Source organism: Callionymus lyra, chromosome 11, assembly GCF_982586985.1.
Source record: "Callionymus lyra chromosome 11, fCalLyr1.hap1.1, whole genome shotgun sequence".
NCBI classification, from domain to species: Eukaryota; Metazoa; Chordata; class Actinopteri; order Syngnathiformes; family Callionymidae; genus Callionymus; species Callionymus lyra.
Window position 1 is genome coordinate 23,389,898 of NC_141828.1, and position 27,221 is coordinate 23,417,118.

Here is a 27,221-nt window from a genome sequence, read left to right on the forward strand (position 1 = left end):
TCTTCACTGGCATGGGAGCGTCTCAGGATCCCTCAGTCAGAGCTGGAAGATGTTGCTCGGGAGAAGGGCGTTTGGCTCTCCCTGTTGAAGCTGCTGCCCCCGCGACGGATAAGCAGATGACGATGGATGGATGGTATGCTTAATTGTTTCTTTGTCGTCCAATAAATGTGATTTTGTAAACTTTAGTTTTCTGTTTTTATTTTTCTCTGCAAGAGAGGTTGGGCTGAGTTTCTGACTAGCAAGAATATTTGCTCTTTTCATTCTATCTTATTTTTCAATATATTTTTGTTTAGATTATGAATCAGGAAAGTTGTGTCGCTCGCTTATTATAGCCCCCTTTTGGCTCAGAGAAAGTAGGAATGAAAGTGAGGAATTTGTCTTAAGTCACAGCTGTTAAGGGACGATATGTCTTGTATTAATGAGCAAATGAGAGAAAAGAGAGAGAAAAACATGACCTGTAGAGGAAGATTACAGAGCTATAAAAATGAAAATGAAAAGAATCATTCAGGGTTAGTCTGGAGGACCTCTTTGTGGCTTTTGGTTCTTGTTTCATTGACATACATTTCCAAACATCTCCTCTTTATTCAATATTTTGATGATTACATTTTGTAGAGAAGGATGGTTGTTTGAAATTGGCGGTTTTCTTTTGAAAATGTTTTGGTTTGTCATTTTTTTTCTTGTCTTTGTTTTGATAGGGAAATCTTCTTGATTTCCTGTTTGTTCTGTGATTATGAGATGAGTTTCCATGGTGGCGTGCGTTCTTTGTTACGAACGTCTTATCACTTTTATGGAAACTTTGTCCAGGGTTAATTTTTGTTGCCAAGAATGGTGATGCAGTTACCAGATGACATTCAGCAGGTTCTCCCTCTTATTCCGTGGGTGAGTTAAGTATCCCATAGGAGAGTAAGGAAACTCCTTTTGCGGACTTCAGCATGTGCCAGCATTTGTTTACCATATGCTTTGGCAGCCAAGTCACGTAGTTGAAGCTATCTATGGTACGCGGGCACGCCATCACTCCCAGATGATAACTGGTACCAGGATGAAGGATGAAGAAACATGGCTTTAAAGTTCGGATCTTCCTCCATGTTCAACTCCTTTTTGTCTCCAAGGCCTGTTGCAGTCGGTGATAGTATTGTGACGGGTGTTCCTTCCTGCCCTGTTTTACTGAGAGAAAACCTAATGAAGCTACAGGGTTTGCATATTCCATCAGCAGAACTTGTGACAAAGTTACCAAAGTCGTTTTGTACAGACTGAGATTGTCTGTCGATAAAGTTCATCACCTCTCGCGTGGAAGTGAGTTTGATGATATAAACTTCATCCGGCGTGTTTGCTTCAGGGAACCTTTCTTAATGGTATTATGTCCCTGAGATATGCTCTGACTTCATGCCAGCCCTCCTGATCAACTTGTCCAACCTGTTGACACTCCTCTTGGACACATTTCCACCCCAACACACCACAGCATAGAACAGGACACTGGCCACTACAGATTGGTAGAACATGCAGAGGAGCTTCTTGCAGATGTTAAATGATCAGAGCCTCCTCAGAAAGTACAGTCTACTCTGAACTTTCTTATATACATGGTCAGTGTTGCAGGACCAGTCCAGTTTACTGTCCATCCACACACCGAGGTACTTATAGTTGTCAACTATCTCCACCTCGTCGCCTCTGATGGACACTGGACGTGGCTTTGTCGTGGACCTCCCGAAGTCCAAGACCAGCTCCTTGGTCTTTGAGGTGTTCAGCTGCAAGTGGTTCCTCTCACTCCAGTCCACAAAGTCATGTATCAGACTCCTAAACTCGTCTTCGCTGTTGTCCCAGAAGTAGTTGTAGCAGAAGTCTGAAGTGTAGGTGCTGAAGAGTAGAGGGGCCAGTACTGTCCCCTGGGGTGCTCCTGTACTGCACACCACAGTGTCAGACGTGATACCCTTCAGCCTGACATACTGTGGTCGATCAGTAAGATAATCCGTAATCAAAGAGACCAGACCAGCGTCCACATGCATCTGTGTCAATTTGTCCTGCAGCAGAGAGGGCTGGATGAGCATGAGTTGGGAGATATTGTCCATCTCTTCGTCTCTTTCTGCTCCGAGAGTTTTAACTTGCTCGGACAGAGATCGGACTTGCTCATTTGCTTCCTGTAATGATCTTTTAGTTTCATCACAGCCATTGAGAAGTCGCAGGTACAGTGTGTTTTTCTTGTAATGCTTCTGACCTGGCTTTGACTTCTTTTTTGTCTAAAGGTGTTTTAGACACATATCTAAGTTTGCCTCCACCCGCACACCTTTGGAAAGGTCTTGGACTCAACCTGGGCTTCTTCGAGGTCTTGCTGTTGATGTCTATTTAGTGTTTTATGATCATTGAGGTCTTGTCTCAACCCACCTTTATCAAATTAAGTCTTGGTCAACTCGAGCCTCTCTGTTGGGAGTGCTTCCCTATGTTTCAGCAAAGCTGTTTCTTGTTGCATTTATTGTATTTCTTTTACCTTGTTTTCTTTTACAATTAGGTTGAGCTTTTTAACTTATTTTAGGGTTATATTGGTGAAAGCTTCTGAAAGCAAACCAACTTCTGTTGCTTTTGACTCACATTGTTTTAGGAATTGGGTTACTTAAGGAAATCAGCTGAACTTCCGAATTGTACAATTTCTGTTTTTCTTTCTTTTTAATTTTATATATGCTTAAATAATTACTAGGCCAATAGTATTAGGACTAATTTACTTTTAACCCAATTTAGGTTAAATAACTATGAAAATCAGCAATTCAAGTTTTACAGCACCCGCAGAACAAGCACAAGCTATTTGTGGAATGGGGAAAACCACAAAACAGCAAATAAATTGTGTATATGACACATTAACAGACTAATCAAGGTAGATTAGCATTAGCTAGCAGTGAACTTAAGCTCTGCTGCTGAGATCTAGCAAATAGATAGACATCGAGGCCCAATTTTACGACATTAGCTTAACTATTGCACAACCAATAACATTCCAAAGATCCATCTATGTAATGAAAAACAACTGGCTAATCATAGACCAACACAGAAAATGGTTGCACACCCCAGTGTAGCATTAGCATGAACTGCAAAAACAACCAATAACTTTAGCCATGGCTAAAATTTGTATCAAAAGCAGTAAGACTGTCCAATCATCAGATTAGAACAGTTCAAATGGTCTTGCAAATAAATGTAGCACTACGGCATACAATGCTAAACAATCAATAGCAGTTGTACTATTAGTAGTGAAACAGCCAAAATCATCTAATCACGGCAGATTAGCACATTAAGAGTATGTAGCAACTTTATAGTAGTACACTGTTCTTACAGGTTCTTACATAACAAACTGCTAGCCACCTAGCAGGTTAGCATAGCAGAGGCTGCTAACAACAAGACTGCTGTTTCTGGGAAGAGGGCGGGGTTTCCGCTTCCGTCTTCGGTGGCACAGAATGATGTCACATCAGGACTCACCCAATTCAGACTTCATCAACAGATCATCTAAAGTAGATCAATTACGTATTTAAAAAAAAAGATGTGGTTGTGCTGACACCGGTCCAGGTGGATAGGTGTAGTTAAATAGGACTTGCTTCTTTAACCTTTCAAAGAAGCCATTTTTTTAATAATTAATAGTAATTTAATTCATATATACTGAAATAAAGATATTTTTTGATTTGCATTTGTCTTATCCTGTTTGCATGAGTGGCACAGGATATATCAAACTCACCTTTTAAACTGACTTTTGCTTTAATTCTTGTTAAATAAGATCATGTTCTGTATTTTCATTTTGTATTTAGCTTAATCTTAAAACTTTAAAAATTTTTTATATAATACAGTATGTGTGTACAGTGACCCTGTGTGTTTTGAAAAGGTGGATGCAGAAAACGCAATCCACACCAAACACTAAAACCTCAAAACAATGCTTTTGCAAATATTTTTGGCAAATATTTATAGGGAGACGTCCAAGTGCTGACACAGGGGCAAGCGAGTCATCACTACTTGCACGCTCGTTGATCATGTTTAGTCAACTCAACATGGTGTTTTACACCCCATGATACCGTGTTCGCTGTTTTTGTTTCTGCCCCACGAGTTCACTGTGCGCATGCTCTCACACAAATGTCCTTGTTGTGACATCATAAGCACCCGCCCATTTATAACATGTGTCTAAATTAGTCTTTTCACTTCAATAGAAAAAAACGACTTCAAAACTTTTTTCATTTCAATAAAAAAAAGGCTTTGATTAGGCACTTTGATTATAAACACAAGATTTCAATTGATTGAAGTAAGTATTTTTTGTATTAATAGTTAAGACACAACCGTCCTACCCAAAAAAAAGCAAACTTCAATCAAAGAAAACCGTTTGTAAATGGGTTTTTTTTGATTACAGTAACTTTTCTTTCTTTATTGAAAACATTTTTTTTTTGTTGAATCTTTTTTTATTGAAGTAATTTTTTTTATTATTGAAGAAACTTTTTTTGTTTGATTGAACAATGAAGAAATACGTCTAACTCCATACATGAGTACCATAATGGAGTCCAGCTATATCATTTTTTAAGGGAAACAAAAGGCTGAAGGACAGCAACATGATCAGTGATTTTATTGTGTGTGTGTCTATCGCTCTGAGTGTGTGTCTCTCTCTCTCACTAAATAAACATCACTCTACGGAGACAGCTTTACTGACAGTGTCCAGTGACATCATGATGTCGGCTGACTCGGGTAAATCAAAACATAGTTCCGCCCCAAATCCGTGAATAGAATTGTGATTGGCTTGTGTCAGCCTCGTTACCTCCGACCCAAAATACAATTAAAATATAGCGGGTCACTGAAAACCCAGGAACCATATGTGACGTGGAAAATAGATAAGTAGGATATAAAAATAGATAGATATAAATCAAAGATAATATTGTACCCGAATAATGCTTGACTTAGACACTGAGCTAAAATAGCTTATTGAAGCAAAACCAAGTCGACGAAAAGACACAAGGAATTCATCAGATGGATGCAGAAGAAAAAGCTTTTAATGAATAAGTTTGTAGACAACTATGCATGGTAAGTTTATTTTATTGCATAAAGTGACAAAATATATTTTTTATTTTGTCCATAATTCAAGCGAGAACTAAATGTATTTAATTATAAAGAGTGTCCGATATATCATCATTTATAATAACTTTTTTTGTGACATACAGACTAAACACACCAAAACATGAGCATATAGATGTGATTAAAAAATAAATGTATACACACGTTTTCTGGGAGTTTTTATTGACATGCAAATGTTTTTTTGATTTTTCTGCTCTTTCCGCTTCTATGACCTTTGTTATTGTTCTTCATATTTGTAGGTATCTTCAGGGTTTGCGAACACCACAGCCACAGAGGTCAATCAGACATAGAGTCAAAGGTCTCCCTCTTCAACTGGATGCACTTTGTGTACAGGTACGAGACCCAGTGAGAAAGAAAATACATATACTTTAAAAAGAATAAAAGTTCAAGGGTGGTTTAAAAATACACATTGTAATTTCTTGCTGTCCCTCCTTTCTTTCCAAAACTTCTGTACCTTTAACTTGTTCCACCCAGGTTTCACTGGTATTAGCAGATGGTTAACAATCTATTAACAACTGATCTGTAAAGTGTACATTAATATACAAGTTGAGTATCAGTTAATAGTTTATATACATTATTAATCTCAATAACTAACTGTAAATGACTACGTATCAATTCTTATGTGTGTATAAACCGTTTTTATTAATAGAATACATTTTTAATTTCAATCTACAAATAAAAGTTCTTATTAACATCTTCATCGTCAATGATATAAAATTATTGAACACTAATCTGATTGTGTTGATAATTATTTTTTACAGATTTATTTTGGGACCAGGACATGAAGTTTTGCTCAACAATTTAAATCTACAGATAAAATTGTCCAATAGCCCCTAAAAATAATTCTGACAGAAACTTAGACACGATTCATTTAATTCACAGTGAGCAGAAACTTGATATTTTTTGAGGTTAAAAAATAAAATCAAAGATTTTCCTTTTAGTTTTTTTAATCAGAAATGTGGTCTACAAAATAGACAATCATGAAACAATGATTATGTTGAATTACGGAAATGAAGGCAAACATCAGCTGCAGGATCACCAACAATTCTCGAACACATGTGTCTTTGTTACTTTAACATACAAATATATCGTCTTCAGTCGGCACAGTATCTTTTCCTCTCGCCACTGTTACCGTGGTGATCTGGCGTTTAAAACACGGACAGTCTTACGGCCGTAGTGCCAGTAGCTGTAACCAGTGGCTGTTGTTGTTACCGCTGTAATGTACCTGTAACAAACAAACATTACCATTATTTGGGCATAATTATGAACCAGCAATCAATGGTTTAAATCCAATTATAAAGTGTTTTTTTTAATCAACATCACATTTGCTGTGCTCTTTGTTTTGTCAGTTTTTGTCTGTTAGTAGTGCATCTACGTACTACACCGTTTATCCATCTATACCAAAGCAATCATTTCATTACATTGTTCTTCACCGTTCTTCCTTTTCTCTTTGTTTCTTTCAATAAATCCTAGAAAAAGTACATCAGTTGTTTTTGCAATATTTTGTATTTTTATTATCATTACAAGAGCCTCTAAACATTTACACAAGTAGTGACTTCAGTTAATGAGATTGATTCAAACTAGTGTTTCATAATTAATGAATAAGGCAAATACACTTAATGGCTTCCTTTGGACTAAGACTTAAAAGTGATGCTTCATTATTCAAGTTAATTCTTAAAATATTACATTGTAATATTTGTTATCACAAGAGCGCTAGTCATTCTGTTCAAATGTACTACGATAGATATATATATATACATACACATTTATACACAGGCTTTTAAAAGGCTATGAATGAAAAAAGTTTAAAAATTATTTTTATAAATTCTTAACTATTGGCATTAGAATATCAAAACCTATGCGGAAAAATGCATTTTTAAAATAAATTACAAAAATTACAAAACCAAATTCAACCTTTCAATATAGAAATATGGGAATTAAATGCCTACATTTTTAATAAACATTCAAAGTTTCAATATTTGCTATGTAAAACCATTGACATTCAGATGTAACTGATATACTTCCAAACAGAAAAAGCCTTTGTACCATAAGCACTGCAACACAAAGCTGTCGGTGTACTGGAAAACAGGAGCAGCCAGAGAAGCAGCAACCAAAGTGAGCTGGATTGCAGTGTTGATCTGAACACAAGGAAATGAGTGACACATTTCTCGGACTGAACCTCGGGCTGGTTGAAGGCCTCACCTTACTGAAGAGTGTGGGTTTGAGCTGAGCCGTCGTGTAGCAGGGGTTAAAAAACTTACTCAGGGTCACCTGCCGGGTCAACAAACACATTCTTATATTTGAACTTTAGAGAAAGCTCAGACTGAATGAATATTACAATCATAAGGACACAAGAACTTAAAGTGATAATGAGTGATTTAAACTTGACTCATTTTCTACTCACCCTCATGTTGACTAAGGGTTGGGATTATTTATACAGTGCTGTGTAATCTGTGCAACGACTCGTCTGTAATGTCTATCTTGTATTGTTTCAAGAGGAAATGTTGAGAAAAAATGTAACAAGTATTTTATATTTTAACTTTGTATGTAGCAGAAGTTTAAAGAATAACAAGCGATATAGACAGGAAGTACTCCAGATAGATACCACAAGTGGCTACAGAGCGCATACAGTCTATTGTCTACACTGGAAGTGCTCGAAATAATTTACCTGGTGTACTCTTGTTATTCTTTAAACCACATTCATTATGTGACATCACTGGTTAAATCTGGTTTCCTTATTAGACAACCTGATTTAACATTCACTTTGGAAAACATACATTTTCTTCAATGTAGATTTGTTACGAATCAGTTTATGTATTCTTATGACTGAATTTCTAAGAATATCCCTATTATAATACTTTATATTCTGTTGGGGTTTAACTTTTGCATAAAAGTAAACTTCTGGCAAAAGTCAAACTTTAGACATATTTGCGGCTATTTAAACGTCTCAGTGATTTAACTGCCCAAATTAAATGTAAAGTATAGACATATTTAAGTTTTTTTCTGAACAATTACTCATGTCGAGGCTTCAATAGAAGAGGAACGATACAGACAAGCAGTATGGAGGTATTTGGAGATTGTTAAGTGTCTTTTTGGACCAAGACAAAGACAACTGAGCTCCAGTTGCTACATTAAAATGAACAAATATTTTTCTCTGTAACTCTATAAAGTTCAGATTACTCTAAAATAATCCCAACCCTTAAATCGACATGAGGGTGATTAGAAAACGAGTGAAGTTTGGATGAACTATCACTTTAATTGACATACATCCCAAAATCATTGTAGGAGAAAATGACTTTTCATGGTGGCACGAGGGTCTTTATTTGTTGTTCTTTGCTGCATCTGTAGTCATGTTAAATGACTGAATCATGTTAGATGACTGAGGAATGACTCACCGGTGGGGGGACGGTCTTGTATCTGACCCAGAAGACAGCTGCTATGAGGCCGATGTCTCGGAAAATGATGAGAGCTGTCAGAGGAGCTGAAACATAGAGACGGTAAGGATGTATCGATGTGGCGGAATTTCTTTTTTCACAATTTTTTAAATAAAATAATTCAATTTTTAAAAAAAACATTTTTCATTGACATCTCTTCTTCTTACTTCTCGTAAATACGTTTACAGCAATAAACAATGGACCACTGTACATTGAATTTTTCCCCCCCATTCTGTTTCAGTTTGTTATATTAAGGCCCGAATCCAGAAATTGCGGTAATTCCAAATATCCATGTGATTTTTCAGTATTCTAATATTGGTGAACATGTATACACAGACATACCTGGGATGAGGTCTGCATAGGTGAGACTAACATACAAAACACTGATTAGAATTTTGTCAGCCAACGGGTCGAGAGCACTTCCCAGCACTGACTTCTGTCCCGGCCACGTTCTGGCAATGAAGCCGTCCAACTGATCCAGGAAGAGTACAAAGTAACAAAACGATGTTAAAGTACATCCGGAAAGTTGTGACAAACTATGGTTTTGTTCTGCTTTAAAAAGATTGTCTTAAGCTGAACTACAAATGCACTTCCTCCAACTCAACCACATAATTATTCGACCGAGGCATCACTCACTAAATCTGTGGCTCCTGCCAGAGTGAACAGAGCGAGACTGAGGTGAAAGTGCTGTTGGATGATCAGGTGACCCAGGAACGGAGCCAGGATGATCCGCGACACACACAACAGGTTTGGAATCGTCCATGGGTTCTCGTGCTAAAGGGACACAAGTTTGATTTAGTCGTTTTTAAAAAACAAGTAAAATATCAATCAATATTGTTGCTGCTCTTGTGTCGCTAAGGAATATTCAATTTGAAGTAAAACTACACTTGTCTGGACAACATTTAAATGAAGATATTATACATTGACTGATTTGCCTTTCAACAAATGTTTTTAAAGAACGTTTAAGAACACAAGTGTAAAATCAAGATTCACCATTTGATTCAGAGTTTGATTCACTGTTTCACTACTCATTGTGTTGAAATACTGGATCAAGTGGCACCTGTTAAATCGAACTTGAAACTTCAGAAAAAACAGTGCCCTTGGACAATTGAAGATCTCCTGAGTCTGAAGAGACTTTTTCGAAAGACTGAGCGTCTCTGGAATCCACTAAACTTGAGGTGTACAGACTTCACCTCAGGGATCTGATGTCTTCCTAAAATGAGATGGTAGAAACTGCTAGATCTGATTATATCAGAAAACTGGTAGCAGCAAAAAAGAAAAACAAAGTGTCTTTGACATGATTAATTGGTTAATGGTCTTCCTTCACTGCTGTATCCTTGGGTGATATTTCGGCACTAGTGAACAAGATGAAACCCTCCTCTTGCTCAGATGACGTCCTTCCTTGTAGACTTTTTATCAAAGTATTTGATATACAGTAATTAGCCCCTGGGTTACCAATATGGTGAACCTCTCCCTTTCCACAGGGGTTTTTCCAAAAGCATTTAAACATGCCATTGTGGAGCCTCTGCTCAAAAAAACAGGCTTGGACCCAACTGACCTCAGTAATTTCAGGCCCATTTCTAAGCTCCCTTTCTTGTCCAAGATCTTGGAGAAGGTGGTGTCTGAGCAGCTGTCTTTGTTCCTGGATCAGAGCGACATCCATGAGAAGTTTCAGTCTGGCTTCCGTAAACATCACTCTACGGAGACAGCTTTATTGAAAGTGTCCAGTGACATCATGATGTCGGCTGATTCTGGTAAATTCACTGTTCTGGGTCCTTTATTGTTTTTGCTGTACTTGATTCCCCTCTGTAAAATCATTCAGAGATTTCCCGGTGTTTCTTATCACATTTTTGCTGATGACATCCAGCTCTACTGCTCTTTTGATCCAACTGAGCCCCAGAGGCTGAACAGCTTAGTCAATTGTTTGCTAGAAATCAAACAATGGCTGAGTGAAAACACTTCAGCTAAATGTGGACAATACTGAAACTCTGGTGATTGCTCCTGATGATAAGGTTCCATGGTTGAGTCAGTACTTGGGTGACTTTGGTCAGTCTGTCAAACTGAGCCTGAGAAACCTGGGTGTTGTATTTGATAAAGACATGTCTCTTGTTCAACACTGCAGGAAACTGACCAGAAACAGTTTCCTTCAACTGAGAAAAATCTCTAAACTTAGGAAAATGTTGTCACAACATGATCTGGAGCTTGTAATCAGTGCGTTTGTGTCTTCTCGCCTGGAATATTGTAACAGTTTATTTTCATGTCTAAACAAGAAGGAGCTGTCTCGCCTGCAGTTGACTCAGAACTCTGCAGCGAGAATTCTGACCCGCTCAAGTAGAAGAACTCACATTTCTCCGATCCTTAAACCTCTTCATTGGCTTCCCGTTTCTTTCAGAATCCACTTTAAAATTTCAGAGCTATTGTAACCCGGGTGCATTCCTCTTCCGCATGTTGACATCGCGTTGCCAAGGCAACCGCGGCGTCGCTGCTGACGCGATGAGTTACACCCCGTTAAAATGCATATAAGATCCCTGTCGCTTCCGGGGTTAGTGGCATGCATGTTCGTCCGTGCAGCAGGTAAGAATGAATTGGGTTGAAATCTTCGCCCCAGTAACTAACTTTAATCAATAGTTGATCCAACTTCCACCGGTCCCGCTGCAAGTTATTTAAAGAATTTTGATCGCGCCGCGCACCGAACTGGTGAGTGTTTGATCAGTTGCAGCATGATAAGCATGTTCAATGAAACATGTACTTATCCCGCAATTTATATTGATGTGTACACATGGAATTTATTGTTGCTCTGGCCCTGTTATAGGCCATGTGCCAACGCCACGACGATGATGATGATGATGATTACGATGATTATGCAAACGCTGAGAAATATGATGGCGAGCTAACAAGTGACCAGAACGAAATCTTCCCCCTGTACCTGCCGGTTTGGACAGGACGCTCCTGAGATCCAGTCAGAACACTGAAGCACACGCAAACCACACGGTTCCCCCCCCCCTCCTATGGTCCCTCACACACGTGCACCTCTGACCAAGGATTAAATGGACCCTGGTCTCATTGATAATGATTCTGATTTGGTTTTCTTTTCTTTCTGTATTTCAAACCTGAGCGGTTGAATTGTTATTTTTGATACAATTGTATATTGCCTTTAACTTTGGTTAGAGGAAGTTTTTGTTCATATTTGTCTGACTAAATATATGGTACTATTGAAACTGAAATATGTTGTGTCTTCCATTCCTGCATCTCCTCCATGAGCTGAGCTAAGACTTCTGATCCCTCTAGCCTTTTATAACCCAAAACTAGTGTAAGCGTACATTCTAAACATGCTACACTATTCATGGTCAGGCTCCTCCTTACATCAGTGATTTGATCCAGACTTAAACCCCAGCTCGGGCTCTGAGGTCTGTGGATCCGAATCTACTGATGGTTCCTCGCTCACGGTTCAGGACCAGAGGAGAGAAATCCTTCCAGGCTGTTGCTCCTAAGCTTTGGAACGATCTTCCTCTCTCTTTGCGCTTGATGGAGTCTACAGACTCCTTTAAGAAACATCTTAATACGTTTCTATTTGTTCATGCTTTTCCTTGATTTTCTGGAACTCCTGTTGTATTATCAGTTGTATCTTGCGCTTTAAAGTATATACTTTATTGAGTATTGTTTTGATTGTTTAAGCACTTTGTGACCCTGGTCTGGAAAAGCGCTATACAAATAAAAATGACTTACTTACATGTCAGTTACAGGTTACAAGAAACTAGTGGCCATCAGTTGAACTTTTAGGTAGTACTTTTCAAGTTTACATGAAAAAAAGGAGGAATGAAATATCTTTAGAAGTGACGTGATCTTTATAAGAGTTCTGGTTACGATTTTAGTTAATTTTGTAGTTCAAGTGCAATTAAAGACCTTTCAAAACATTTTATTTTTACTTTTAATTTAATGATGGACCCTAAAACTAGCATGCTTAGTAACTCAACAAAACTATGTAAATATTCCCAACAAAATGTTTCTGTGTACAGGTGAAACTCAAAATACATAAATATCATGCTTGTCAGCCATTCAAGTAATTTTCTTAGTACATGTGGCCTTCCATCAACTCATGGCCTGTGGGCAATTTGTGTATTAGGATGCCAGTTTTTAAGATAAGGGACCCCATTATTCATTGATTTGGTGAAGGACAAACACAGAGATAATTAGAGCCACAAACGATGAAAAGATAATATCAAAATGAGACTCATATTTCCTACTTGGTAAACATACATTTTGTTTGTTTTTTTTGCTTGTTAGACTATGCTTGTGTGAGGGACCTGAAGCTGAGCTTAAATAAACACATTCAGGAATCGGCCCCGAGGCAGTTAAGCTTACTGCCACTTCACCTTTTTGCAAATAAACCTTTATTTGCCTGGCCTTGGAGATTCAAAGCATTGGAAATCTAGAGGGAGTAACTAAGATTAATTAGATGACTGATAGATAATAGAAAAGGTAAAGAAATGGGAAGAGAAAGTTGTCAAGTTCAGATGCCCTGGACTGAAAAATAAGTGATAACATCAGTGACAGGCCTGCTCTCCTAATATATTGCATTTTATTTTATGAATCCCTTTTGATGTCCTTTGTATTATTACATTTTTATATTCTGTAATGTCTCCACAACAAACACCAGTGTTGCGTTTACACCGCTGGCGTAAGGTTTTTTATTATGCCACATTGAAAAAGGGGCCATATCTATAGGTACTATGTAGGGGTGGCAAGATATTGCGATTTTCTTTCTAACACTGAATTTTATTTTTATGGATTCCAAATAATATTTTATGGGTTACCTTGAACTTTTAGGGTTTAAGGTAGGGATACAATTCATGGAGTAATTCATTAATCGACAGGCGTTTCAATGATCGATGAATTGATAAACGGCAATTTTTCTTAGAACCTGAATTTCCCTCTGACATGTTCTTTCTACTGCACACGTAACATCAAATTCTATCTTATGATATAAATCCTTACGATACAAAGGAAAAATGCAAATCATAATCTACAATCAAAGACTTATTCTGGGCTCACTTGAGGGCAGGGAATTACATTTTGGAAGCATATCAAACATATTCTGAAAATATCTAAACATTACACTCATCTCTCATCTGCGACATTGGAAACATTTATAGCAGCATAAAAAAATACATTCCTGAACAGAAGAATACAATTCTATGTGCATTTGGCGTATTTGTCATCATAAACCAACTTAAGTGACTCCAAACTGCACTCCGTCTTTCCCTCTTCATCCTGTCAGTTTACAGTTTTCATCTGTCTTGTCGTAAACACAAGCAAAGAAAATTCAACATCATTCAATAAATTCTGCACGGTGCAGTATCCGTCAATACTAATGTGACTGTTGAGTGTTTCTTGCGGTTAAAACCGTGATCATGAACAAAAAAGTCATCCAGACCTCTGGGCTCTATGCATTCACACCTTTTGTGAATCCATTTCAGTTCTACTATGAGTGTACTGAGTGTGCTTCTTTTATTCACATTTACTTTCAAAACTTTATCAATATTAAAGCAGGGAAGACTCTAAGAATACTTTTATTTGACTTGTTTATTCCAAGTGTTATTACAAAAGTGTTATATTATTATTTAGTTCCAGAGTTCAGATTTTTCCCACATTGTCACTCTTAGTATTTTGTTTTCACCAACTTGTTAACTTCACAGACCGTATTTTTCAGGTTATAAGGAAACAAAGTATTTTTCTTATTTTCTTTTTGTTCTCAAAATGCTGATAAACATCAAAAAATATTTATTTGAATAAATACCAACTTAGTAATTCTAAATGTTATTATTGTGGCGATACCTTGATTAGTATTATAGTTGTGTGAAAGGATGATGTGTGGCTGTGATGACTAGTTTATTTATGAATGGATTGATATACTTCTAGTTGTAGTAACACAAGGGAGAGGAGGATGAAAGAGCAGTGGAGGTATCAGGGAATGATAACTTGGCTGCAGAGGAGGATCTGTGAACACTAGTAAGTACAAGTAAAAAATAGAGTGAGAGCATCAAGAGCTACAGTAATGTCATGTGTTACAAAGCTGTTTATAATGTAAATGTAGGTTTGTGTATTTGCAGAAATCATTTTCAAATTGCAGAACATTTTTTTTGACATTATGCAATATTGCTACCATTTCTACCACTGCCAGGTATTGCCAGAGACACGCCAGTACCTGGCACTTCCACTGGGAGAATGTGGAAAAATAATAATATTTTTTTTAATTGGGGTAAATATTAAGTAAGTAATTATTATTTGTAAAGCCCTTTTCTAGACCAGGGTCACAAAGCGCTTAAACAATTTAAACAATACGTGATAAAATATAAGCTTAAAAGATCAAGATAACACCGAGACAAACACAGGAGAATCTCAGAGAATCAAGGAAAAGCCTGAACGAATAAAAATGTCTTAAGATGTTTCTTGAAGGGGTCAGTAGATCCATCAAACACAGAGGTGGTCCTGAACCGTGTGCGAGGAACCATCAGTAGATTCTGATCCACAGACCTCAGAGCCCGAGCTGGGGTGTAAGTCTGGATCAGATCAGTGAGGTAAGGAGGTGCCTGACCATGAATAGATCTGAAAGTAAGAACCAGAATTTTAAAGTTGATCCTGAAAGAAACTGGAAGCCAGTGAAGAGTTTTAAGAATCGGAGAAATGTGAGTTCTTCTACTTGAGCAGGTTAGAATTCTCGCTGCAGAGTTCTGAATCAACTGCAGGCGAGACAGCTCCTTCTTGTTAAGACATGAAAACAAACTGTTGCAATAGTCCAGACGAGAAGACACAAACGCATGGATTACAAGCTCCAGATCATGTTCCGACAACATTTTCCTAAGTTTAGAGATTTTTCTCAGTTGAAGGAAACAGTTTCTGGTCAGCACCCAGGTTTCTCAGGCTCAGTTTGACAGAATGACATAAGTCACCCAAGTACTGACTCAACCCTGGAACATTATCATCGGAAGCAATAACCAAAGTTAAGCAAATTATGCCATTTTGAAAGACGGATTTAATAAAAAGGTCACATCTAAACTATTGAACCCTATTGACTTAATAAAAAGAAGGTTGACCAGATTAAAAAAATATATCCACAACTTTAATATTTATCACATGAAAATGATACCTACATCACTGGAATCTTCTTTACAAAACCTGTCTGATAATATAAATATTTACAAGTTTACACACATACCCGTATTTTTAAGCACTTTTAAAAAAATCATTATTAATCTTGAACTGTTGCTCATAGTGTAACTCGCAGGTAGAGAAGACACCAAAACAAAAAGGTGGAGTTTGACTGAAACCTGAGGATTTCACTGGAAAACGACACTTATTTTTATTAAAACTCACCAGCTCCTTAAACTTGAAGAGTCCGTGTCCAGGAATAGATCCCTGGTCACCTGCGCTGGAGACCTTGTCCTCCTTACTGCAGAACCCTCTCACTCCAGCGCCGGAAAGAACCACCCGACGGACGTCCCTCCGTGGACACCGCTGACCCCGGGCGGTTTCAAACAGGTCTACAGGTCCAACCCTGGGGGTCCAGTACGACGAACGAGTGTCCAAACCTCTCGCGGATACGAGGCTCGCGGCCGGTGAGACAGGTGTCGCGTGTCGGCGCCGCCATAAGCCCAAGTCCGGCGCGCACACGCTCGTCCTTTGCGAGAGAACAAGGCCACGGAAGTCCGCAACGTGAGACCGCAGAGGTGCCGTAGTCCTCCATAAACACATCATCGTCGGACCCACCAATACTGCCGTCACCGAGAGTCCGGTACCGTGATTAAAACCCACAGAACCACGGGCATGTTTTTAGCAGTCAATGCCTTAGCCCGCAGACTGCCATGTTGCCGTAAATGTAAACCATGACGTCACTTCCTCTTTAGAAAGGAAGCGTCTTTTTTTCAGAGATTCTACGTTTTCTACTTTTAAAATACAATTTGGAACTTAATTCAATACCAACTCGACAATAATAAAAACATTCATTAGAGAAACAAGAAAAAAAAAACACCTTGCAGAATTTACAAATTCTCATGCTGCCCAAAGGAAACAAAAATAAGAAAATGGACTAAATAAACCATGTTATAATAAGTTTTCCATTATTTTAATGTATAAAAAATATTTGCACAAGACTGTACTTATGTATTTTGTATCCTTTGAATGTTGATGTGTATGTATTCATCTCCATGAGACCGATAGAGTTAATATCAATATATCTACATCTATGAACTGCAATATTTAAGTAATAAAAAAACGTTATCATACATTTAAAATGAAAACCATTTAAAATCATATGTGTTCACCAATTTAAAGAAAGTTTGAATACAAATTGAGGCCTTTTTTTAGTTATATTAATTTAATAAAATTTCAGAATTTTTAAGGATCTGCCGTAAAACAATACAAGAGAAAATACAAAATAACCAAAAAAATAAAATAAAAATCTAATATTTAATAAGACCAGAATAAAACAGGACTTATGTGACACCAAAATAATCACAATACAAACATAGAACAGTTTTTGACAAAAGGAATTGAACATTAGTAAATATTTTCTAAATAGTCTGAAGCTGGTACAGTTTGGCTCCTTTCTTCAACAGAAATCCTTGTTCATTCAGGGAACTTACCAGACCCTCGAAGTCCACCACCTGTTGGAAGGCAGTCGGTCACTGGTGAGTTTGGCAATTTAAAACATCAGCATAATGTTAAGTATCAACGACACGTTTCTACCTTGATGTTGAGTTTCTCTGCTATGGACCTCATCGTCTGCACGTCGAACTGCTTCTGGTGGCTCCTCTGAGCGTGGGCATGAAGACCGTTGACCAGGCGTTTAGCCGCACTGCGGTGACTCATGCCTGCTCCGTTCTGAGAGCGCTCGAAGTCTAGATTGCCTAAACCGTCCGAATACGTTTGAGCCAGACTGCAAACAAAAATAAAAAATAACATTGTAACAGGCATCGATGTTTGCGAGCTGTTCAAAGCCAAATAAGGGTTATCTCAACCTTTATCTTATATTTTGTCTCATTCGAATATTAAACGTCAAATGGATGCTGTTGAGGCTTCATCAATATTTTCTTTTTTTTTCCCCATGTGACAAATCAAGTTTCAGATAAAATGATATCTTATCTTATAATTAAGGTTTGAATTAATTAATTAACGTCAAAAACGTACCTTATTTTTTAAATCTTTAGAATTTTTGTTTAGTAAAATGATTTTTTTTTTTTTAGGGTGAAAACCTTGGTTAGTCACACCCTGAAGTGGACAATGATTGTTCTGGTGAACCTTCTACAGATGTAATTCTCCTCACCTGTGCTTCATAATCTCAACAACGTCTTCTGCGTCGCTCTTGGTGGCGTTTTCTCTGAGCTCCAGTCTCGCCCTGGCCTGCAGAACAACAGCAACTCGTGATAAAGACGAGAGGGAATACACACATGGATTTAAAAGATATTAACCTCAGTTAGTCTGATTAATGACTCCAGTTGTCGGGTTGTGATGGGCGTGCTGTCACCCGTGTAAGACTGGGCTCTCAGTGACAAGTAGAACTCTTGAAGTGTTTGTGCTGCTTCAGGAGAAATCGTGGGATGGACATAGTTGCGTGCGTAGCTGATGTACTTCCTCAATAGACACACTGGAATAGGATCAACGACACCTTCAGCAGGAATCTTAGTAGGCAAATGAAAAGATCTGTTATGTCATTAGTTCTTCTCAGGAAGTTCAAAATCATTTATGGAAGTATATTTCAGTGTGATCCGAATATTGAATTTCATATCTAAATGTTAAAGCTTTGATATTTTTTTTTATAACATTGAAATAGTTTTTGAATAGTTTAATTCATTTGTACATTGAAGGATTGAATTTGGTTTTAATAAATCATTTTTTACAATAACTTGTATATTGAAAGGTTGAATACAATTTTAATTGAATAATTAAATACAATCCTTTATATACTGAATTGTTGAATGCATTTATATTAAATAATTAAATACAAAAAAAATGTAAAATAATGTGTATATGATAAAATAATAATAATTAATTAATTTTAACAATTGAATCAAAATAACAACTTTATTATATAGCTTTAGTTATAATAGTGCAGACCAAAAGCGTACCGAGCTACTTGATCGAAGTTATTTGCTCAAAAAAAAAAAAAAAAAAGTTTTAACATTGTACAACGTGTTATTTTGGTGAATATTGAACACACTAAACCTGCAGACGTTCAGACAGTGGCATGTCAGGATGTTCAAGCAAGACGGAGGTTTCCATATTCTTCCTGGCGACGATAGCGCCGCTGGTTTTCCCCCGACACGATCGGTTTGCCATGACGTGTTCCGACAGGCGGCGGTCGTGCGACTCATCGGGAATATCCAGGAGGAGGAAGACCACGTCAAAGCGTGAGAGCAGCGGTGAGCCCATTCTGAATAGAAGGTAATAGAAAATGTATCTTAATAGAGATAAACTAAGGTTTCCCTTGTCTTCATCAGAAATTGTGTGAAGCTGAAATAACTATAGGGATTCACTGAACTTACTTCAAGTTCTCAGAGACAGTTTTTCCACGGTTGTAGTGTCCTCCTATAGGATTTGCTGCAGCAACAACTGAGGTTCGAGCCGGCAGGGAGGAAACTATTCCAGCTTTAGCCAAACTGACCGACTGCTGCTCCATAGCCTCCAGAAGTGCCTGCTGTTGGTTCCCCAACTTGTCAAACTCATCAATGCAACACAGGCCTGTCCAGAAAATAAAAGTGTTAACGAGAAAATGTTTATGTGGTTTTTGATTTAGTTTATCCTGGCATCCAACATGTATTAAAAGCATCTTAATTTAACCACAAAGTTATACTTATAAAGAAACCAAACACTGTCGTAATTGACAAAAATTAAATTAAGCCCCATAGTAATACTGACAGAACTCCACTAATTTTCTGTTTCCAGACTTCCATTGGCTGAATAAAGGGTGGATGAATGAATGAATCAGATTGTGGATAATGAAATATGATATGCGTTATGACGGGTTTGTAAACATAACTTTAACTTTGTTTTTGTACCGTAATTCGTAAAAAAAAAAATTAGATTAGACGAAAAAGACCCAAATTCAAAAAACATTAAACAATAAAAAAATAAATTGTCAAAGATGTGCAGAAAAAAGCCCCCCCCCCCCAGGCTGTTACCTTGTCTTCACAAGAATAGAGGTGAAAAACTACCTGTTTGGAACCAGTATCAGATAATAACCATAATGGTACTCCATGGTACTATCTAGTAAGATTACAGCATAAACCAAACAAAGAAAATGTAGAAAAAAATGGTGTAAATAAATATAAATAAGGTCAACATTTACAGAAAGAGAATATGTATTTAATTTTTTCAAGCCAAAGTAGAACATACATATAAAAAATACAGGACGAGATTGAAAAGATCCATGTTACGCACATTTAAACAGAACAAAAAAAAAATGTAAGAGAATTTACAGAAAAACAATCATGTATGTACATTTTTATTCTTGAATACGAGAGTAACTTTAGTGACTAAACACACAACAGCAGGTGCAGTTAATTACTTACAGAAAACGTCCTATCTATCCCAAAATAAAATGGACCCACCTTGGTCAGCCAGCACGAGGGCGCCAGCCTCCAGAGCATAGTCTCCTGTCCCCTGTTCTCTGCTTAAACTCACTGTAAGTCCTGTTGGGAATATAAAATTCAACTTTGGTTCACATTTCTGCCTTCATTACATTAGCTTCAGTGACTTTTGTGGGACATACCTGCAGTGCTGGTGCTGTTTCCACATACATAAATCCCTCTGGGGGCCACATTGCAAACTGCCTACAGACAAACAGATTCATGTTTGGTATCTGATCCTCATCATAAAGTAAAGGAATCAATCATACATCAGTCACTAAATTAAGAAGTATTATGACATGTCCTAGGACCAGCAAGTAAACATTCTCTAAACAGGGCTCAACTAAAACATCATAAGAATCAAACTTTATAGAGTTAAAGTTTAACTTACAATATTTTAACCTCCAGATTACTCATAATTATTCTCAACAGAATAGGGCTATAAAACTAATCAATGTTTGAAATGAAAACAGTCATGAAAAAGACTACTTTTTTTTTTCTCCTAGGTTACCTGCAGCATCTGGCTCTTCCCCAGTCCTGGGTCTCCCACCATTAGGAGGTGGGGGTCGCCTCTGACTGGGACTGTGTTTTTCCCTGTGAGCTTTTGTCTGCCTCCAAATAGCACTAACACAAGTGCCGCTTTCACCAGCTGGGACAGAGAAAAACAATTTGGAAATTACATCCTAACTATTTAACTATGACTTATTTAGAAAAACATACATTCAGAACTTACCAAATGACCATAAATGGCAGGACAAAGCGAACTGGAAAATAAACCAGGTGATACGATGAATATAAAGGTTTTGGAGGAATCTTTTAATTTTGTGTTACTTAAAACAATATAGAATATAAAGCAATTACAAGATGAAGTTAAAATTTTGCATTTGTCCCTGTTTTCCTGCTGGTCTATAAACATATACGAACCTAACTTCACAAAGACCAGGCCCATAAAAACGAGTGCAAACATAAGATGGTCTTTTTACATTTTACATTATATCTCAAACATTGAGGATTTTGGCCATTTAGGTAATTTAATGCAGGGGCCCCCAACTTCTTTTACATCATGGACAGGTTCAATGTCGTAGTAATATTTTATTATATCTATTATTATTCAAGTTAACTTGAATGTAGCGAGCGTCACAGACTAATGTTACTCCAGTAAAAAAAGTAGTAGTAGTATAATAGAGTTAGTGAAGTGGAAAATTAAAAATGAGGTCTGTAAAAATGTGTTGATTGTCTGATTTTACATTTGGCGCAAACACACGAAAAGAAATTAAATGAACATGAAACTTGAAGTCTATTCCACTCACTGTACGATCAGCCGGAGCAGATTTGGTTGAGATTCGATTTCCTGGACGGCGTACAGCTCTTTCAGACTAAACTCTTCACCTACTGTTTGATCCTCACTGGACATTCTTGAGTTGTCACCTCCTGACTTGGACTGTTTTCCTGAATATAAAAAAAGTCATGAATAAATAGTTCAAGAAAATGTTGCTTTTAAAAAGGTTGTGAATAAAGTTTCACCTTTAGTGTTACTGACTGACGTGGCTTCGATGTAGAGGAGGAACATACACTGATCCTTATTTCCTCTTGTGGTCCCTATGTGAAAAATAAACATGAAGGAAAACTCTTTTCCAGTATTTACAAGGTTGTGTACCATCATTGGCGACTCTAACGATCCCCGTTACAGTGACGGTATCTCCGGGTACGCAGCTATCACACAGATCGGAGGTCAGGTGACACTCCACGTTGCGGGGGATTCTTCCAATCTCTCTCTGTTCTCCACCAATCAACTCCTGGACTCTATACACAAATTGATGATTATAACAATGATTTGATGGTGAAACATATATAACTATGAACTCAAAACAGGAATTATATAAAAACTTAACTTCTAATACACCTGAAATTACTTTTAAGGTTTATACTTTATTGGAAAAAAAAAGTTTTAATTGTGCAACATATTAATTATAAAATGTGTTTTTAAACATTTCAATATATTTGATTGTAGAGAAAGGCTTGACTACCTAAAATTAATCATCAAACGTTGATGGCTCTTAGCTGTTGATCTATCTAGTGGACTCAGTCCCATGAAATGAAGAGTTTTTCTTTCCACTTCGCCAGGGATTCATGATAAATACAAAATTAAAGCATATGGTCAAATTATTTTTGTTTACTTACGTTTCAGTGAAATTTTACTGTACAGAGCGTTGCATATTTTCTGTATGTTTTCTACATATTTATAATATGTAAAAATGAATTTAAATTCTATAGCATAAATATGAATGTAAATTAGTTACCATATTGGACTATTCTCAGTGGCTTCTAGTCCAGTGATGCCGAGTATTGGCATGATCAATGTAGTAAAATATTGATGATAATAATAACTATTATTTATTATAAAAATAATAATTTTGGAGATCGGAGCATCGAAAACCATTCCAGTAGATTTACTTATATTTCGTTAAAACATATCTTACCGCAGGATTTATGTAGTTAGTATAGCTCAGCAGGCTAAGCAATCGCTTTTTATGCAAGAGATTGCTTTATGCACAGTTGGCAGTTTTCATTTCCGAGTTTGTCAGATATGGCCATACAATTGAAGGCCATGACACATGTTGGCAAGACTGTCAGGGAGTGTAAGACAAATCCAGACATTGGCTGATTGTGTCAAGGTATTTCAAATAATAATAATTTTGGATCACAGAGCATCGAAAATCATTGAGTTCACAGTAGATTCACCTATGTTTCTTTAAAATAAACTTTTCGGCGTAGCTCGACAGGCTAAGTTGTTGGCTTTTATGCAAAAGACAAGTTTATAAGAGAGGCATTTTTGCGATTGCAAAATAAAATTAACATAGTCTCTACCCATCTTTTCATTTTGGTTAGAACAGTGTCGTTTAAGAAATGTGATTATTAATAAAATGAGGAATTGAAATAATGGACTCACTTTATAGTTTGCCAGTCGACAGTTTGTGTCAGAGGGGAACTCCTGATGGCAGTGAAGGACCGAGTGCGACAACCGGCTTGTATACACTGGGAAAAAAAAATTGTGACAAAAACTTACATATATGTTTATTTGCAAGCATATTTAAAATACATCAAGGTATGGTGAGAATGCTAATGAATCTCGTTCAGTATTAATTATTAGTAATTATTGATAAAACAAACTTGTAATAAAAGCTGAAAATGTGAAGTCAAGTCAGGCAATTAGGTCTTAGGAAAGCTCAATCAAGTATGCCTCATTTCCCCTCTTCATCCCATGTGCGAGAGAGATGACCCTCCTTTCTATTCTGTGTTGAATCCCAACACTGCCTATTGGATAGCACTGTTGAATTAATTTCAACAAAACACCAATAATATACATACACTGGTCGCCATAGGTAGATAATATCCTTAAGAGGTGAAGACTAAAAAAAACTTAGCTCTAAAGGCCTTCGATGAGATGACAGAAGTCAGAATAGAAGATTAAAAAGCTCAAAACCAGAGCGAAAAAACAAGGACAAAAAAGAGAAAACAAATGAGAAACACTTTAAAATGTATGTGAGACTTATATGCTTGATGCGATGCTGTGATCTGTTGCATCTCATAAAAAAAAATCTATCCATTTATTTTAAATTATTCTTCATTTATTATTCAAACTGAGGATCCTTTTAGTAGTAGTATGGGAATATATAAATAACTACAAGAATATCAAAAACTTAACTCGCAACTTCCAACAAAATATCCCACTCAACAGCTCCATCTTGTGGAGAGTTGTGGGAGTGATGTATTTTAACTAATTCTCCATCGTAACCAACTGTATTCGATCAATGCATTATTTACAGTATATTGCTACTTTGAGGTTTATACAAACCATCCATTGACTAACATCAAGCTATTTCCTGTAAGAAAAAAAAAATGGAACAAAAAGTCTAAAAACTTTTAAAACCCTTGAGATTATTGTATTTTTCCATTAAGGGGGTAAATAATAATAAGAAAACTTTGAGTTCAATTAATTGAGTAAATTAATTAATTAATGTAACAAGAAGCACTGGTGGAATTACAAAATATAACTTGGCATTCATTGCGCCTCTTTTGATGTCATATTAACATGCAACAGCAGCAAAAAGTATATTCAACTGAGTGAGAATATCAATTATTATTTTGTAATAAATGTAATATTGGTCTATGTTTTGCCATAATTGCATATCACTTGATGCAAGACCAGCTCTTTAAGTTTACCTGAAAATCATTTTACTCTTTTAATTCAGGCTATGAGGTGAAAAAAAGGAAAGCCTGTTAGTTTACTAAATACAAAATACAACTGAGAAGACATAAGTGGTTTTACTCTGACAAACAAACATAAAGGTAAGATATTCAACATCACTGAACATTACTTTTAAGTTTCAATATTTCTTTGCTAGGCATTTCTTTATTAAACAGCAGTATACTTGATATAATATTGAATACTAAATACTGTTTTGTGCATACCTCAATTGACAACTAAGCAATGGTACCCAAACCCCCAGTATAGGGATTAGTAATGGTATGTGAGGCCATTGTAATCAGGATAAACAGAAATAATTAAAAAAGTATATGATTTCCATGATGAAAAAAGATGGTATATGACTCTTGAAACATCGAGATACTCTTTTCAGTCGAGTTTGCTCAAAAAATTATACGTTAAACTAGTGAGAATAATTTAAAAGAATATATGAAAATAAAAAAAATAAAAAAATGTAAATTATTTGTTACCATACCTTGGTGGGTGTGGCATATTTTCCATTCTGCAATGGCAGAGACTGGATGTTTGAACAGGTCAGGCATCTGAAAGCCAACCGAGTACACAGAGGTCTAATGTTGCTCACTCTGACCACCGTTCCTCTCACACACACCAGCCGCCCAAACACACTAGCGCGAAGAGTCCGCAGAGGAGTCAGCGGTTCATAGTTATACAGTCTGTGGAATGAGAAAAAAATGGTTACATCTTAGTCTATTACTAAACCTATGATGCTGTTGTTAATTTTTTCCACCTTGCACTTATTTGTGGTAGGTTGATGTTGGGAGTTTTTTCATCAACTTCTTCGCCTTGGAGTTCAGATGCTTGTTTTTCCAAATCCATAGTCAACACCTGCAAATGTGAAAGAGTATTTGACATGTATTGAGCTCTCCAACTAAAAGAAACTACATTATCAAGACTTGTAATGTATTTAAAAACTATGACTAGAGTAGTATTTGTACCTGGTGGATGGCAACTCCAAGGCAGTTAAGAATCAATTCTGGTTGCTCTTTCACGATCTTGCCAAGCTCTGGAAGTTCTGAGCAAACTTTTATGTCTCCAGTTAAATCTGCGTAATCCACGAGAACACTGCCTTGACGCTCAAGCTCATCCTGGAGAAGATACAACAAACAACAATCTTTTTCAATCATTTCTCATCTTCTATTATTAGATAAGTATTATTGATTGTTTATTCATGTCTTGTTGACTGTTCATGTTATGTCCTTTCTACTTAGTTATTTTTTACTGCCTGTTTGAGCCTGTTGAGGACTGCAATTGCATCTGTACTGTATGTCGTGCATATAGTATATTTGACAAATAAAAAACTTGACTTGTACATAACCTTCTCATGTTTTAAATTCAACTCATGTTGTTATTTTAATATTTTAAGACATGAAAATCAAAGTTAATTGTCCAACAAAGCAATCTCAATATCAGTTAAAAGTTTCATATTGTGTATTCCTAGTGCAGCTTATTTCTTTTAGGCTCCATCGTAGGTAGCAGTATGCAAATTGACAAAAAAGAAAAGAATCCAACCTTGTTATAAAGATGAATCTTTGAAGCAAAATACTTTTCGAACACTTTGATTTTCTCCACAGCTAGTGCACTCTGTACAAAACCTGCGCAACAAAAAATTGAAGAGAAGAAACTTCAGATTATAATAACAAGAGCTATAACTGCGATACCTTCTGAGAAGTAGAGGTACCATCCTCTGTAGGGGCACGTGGCATCTAGAGTCGTCTGAGTGGCGACTGGAGGGAAAGACTGAGGATATAATAATCGATGAAACATCCATCTATTTATATGAAAACAAACCTCTTGGGCTGCCATTTACAAGATTTCCTGATACCGTGTTATCAGCTCCATTGAATGTCCCTCTCGAACCTGTTCCAGCACCACCACCTCTCCAAGGTCTGCCCCTCCATCCATTTCCTCCTCCTCCTCCTCTCCATCCACCACCGCCTCTCCAACTTCCACCTCTCCATCCGCCGCCTCCTCTCCACCCGCTACCATTCCCGCCTCCTCTCCAGGATCCTCTTTTAGAAGCGTTTCCACTCATTTCTAACAAGAGAAAAACACTGATTAGCAGGATGACTACAGTGTATATAAAACCCATAAACAAACACATGCCTCTGTAAGGATTTTGGCTGGATTTTACCTCCTTTAATCTGGCCTTTTGCTGGTCAATCCATCATATTACCTGGATTGAAAACAGCAGATACTGAAGATGAAAAAAGCATTAAAACTAACAGAGTGAAAATAACTATTGCATGACGTTTCATTGCATTAAAGCTGACTTTCAAATGCTAATGACAAACAACAAACATCCTTTCAAACACGTATTTAGATTTTAAGTTATCGTTTTCGCTACTTACCTATAACAATTTCAATACGTATACATATAATTTATAGAAAATAAAAAACTAAATTGAAGTTCAAATGTGACTTGCCTTCTGTATTTTCTCCAAAAAAGAGAGTAAAATCACAAAAACAAAATGTTTGGTAACATTTGACGTCAAATATTCCCTCCACTCGCAGGCTTTCTTCTTCACGTGTTTTAGGAGTTTTCCGGTTTATATTCGAGTATACTGCCACTTAGAGGTCAATGATGGTACTATACATGCAAGTGCTGCTGATGCTGTCTGGTGACGGGAACAAGTTTGGTGAATCCTTTCAAAGAAATACGTGACCATCGCCTTCTTTCAGACTCCTAATGCTAACATCATAAAGTATATTATCTCGAGGAACTACTATCCATTATGGTAACCTGATGACTTCATCCGACCTTATGTAATAGGAATAAGAGGCAGATAATAAATAAAA

General features: G+C 36.8%; 2 protein-coding genes across 3 annotated transcripts; both read right to left on the reverse strand.

Annotated features, from left to right (window-relative positions):
* Nucleotides 1-6,008: 6,008 nt before the first annotated feature.
* LOC148069670 (cardiolipin synthase (CMP-forming)-like) lies at nucleotides 6,009-16,386 on the reverse strand. The gene is made up of 7 exons (XM_087802668.1): nucleotides 15,888-16,386; nucleotides 9,150-9,287; nucleotides 8,856-8,985; nucleotides 8,475-8,560; nucleotides 7,282-7,350; nucleotides 7,126-7,217; nucleotides 6,009-6,304 (listed from the first exon to the last, which is right to left on the reverse strand). The coding sequence occupies exons 1-7, from the start codon at nucleotides 16,266-16,268 to the stop codon at nucleotides 6,208-6,210; spliced, it is 993 nt and encodes a 330-aa protein (XP_087658794.1). The 5' UTR covers nucleotides 16,269-16,386; the 3' UTR covers nucleotides 6,009-6,207.
* Nucleotides 16,387-16,942: 556 nt separating this feature from the next.
* Nucleotides 16,943-26,924, reverse strand: mcm8 (minichromosome maintenance 8 homologous recombination repair factor). Of its 2 annotated transcripts, none has more exons than XM_087802267.1 (22): nucleotides 26,849-26,924; nucleotides 26,529-26,598; nucleotides 26,214-26,459; nucleotides 26,084-26,149; nucleotides 25,935-26,017; nucleotides 25,361-25,510; nucleotides 25,153-25,250; nucleotides 24,880-25,078; nucleotides 23,088-23,173; nucleotides 21,795-21,940; nucleotides 21,662-21,736; nucleotides 21,448-21,586; nucleotides 20,871-20,901; nucleotides 20,649-20,786; nucleotides 20,281-20,341; nucleotides 20,120-20,200; nucleotides 19,055-19,250; nucleotides 18,735-18,942; nucleotides 17,981-18,190; nucleotides 17,836-17,912; nucleotides 17,259-17,448; nucleotides 16,943-17,176 (listed from the first exon to the last, which is right to left on the reverse strand). In XM_087802267.1, exons 3-22 carry the CDS (start codon nucleotides 26,455-26,457, stop codon nucleotides 17,084-17,086), a joined length of 2,571 nt encoding a protein of 856 aa, XP_087658393.1. In that variant the 5' UTR covers nucleotides 26,458-26,459; nucleotides 26,529-26,598; nucleotides 26,849-26,924; the 3' UTR covers nucleotides 16,943-17,083. The 2 variants fall into 2 exon arrangements, with proteins under 2 accessions (XP_087658393.1, XP_087658394.1); XM_087802268.1 differs by lacking the exon at nucleotides 26,849-26,924 and adding an exon at nucleotides 26,774-26,842.
* Between the last annotated feature and the right edge of the window lie 297 nt (nucleotides 26,925-27,221).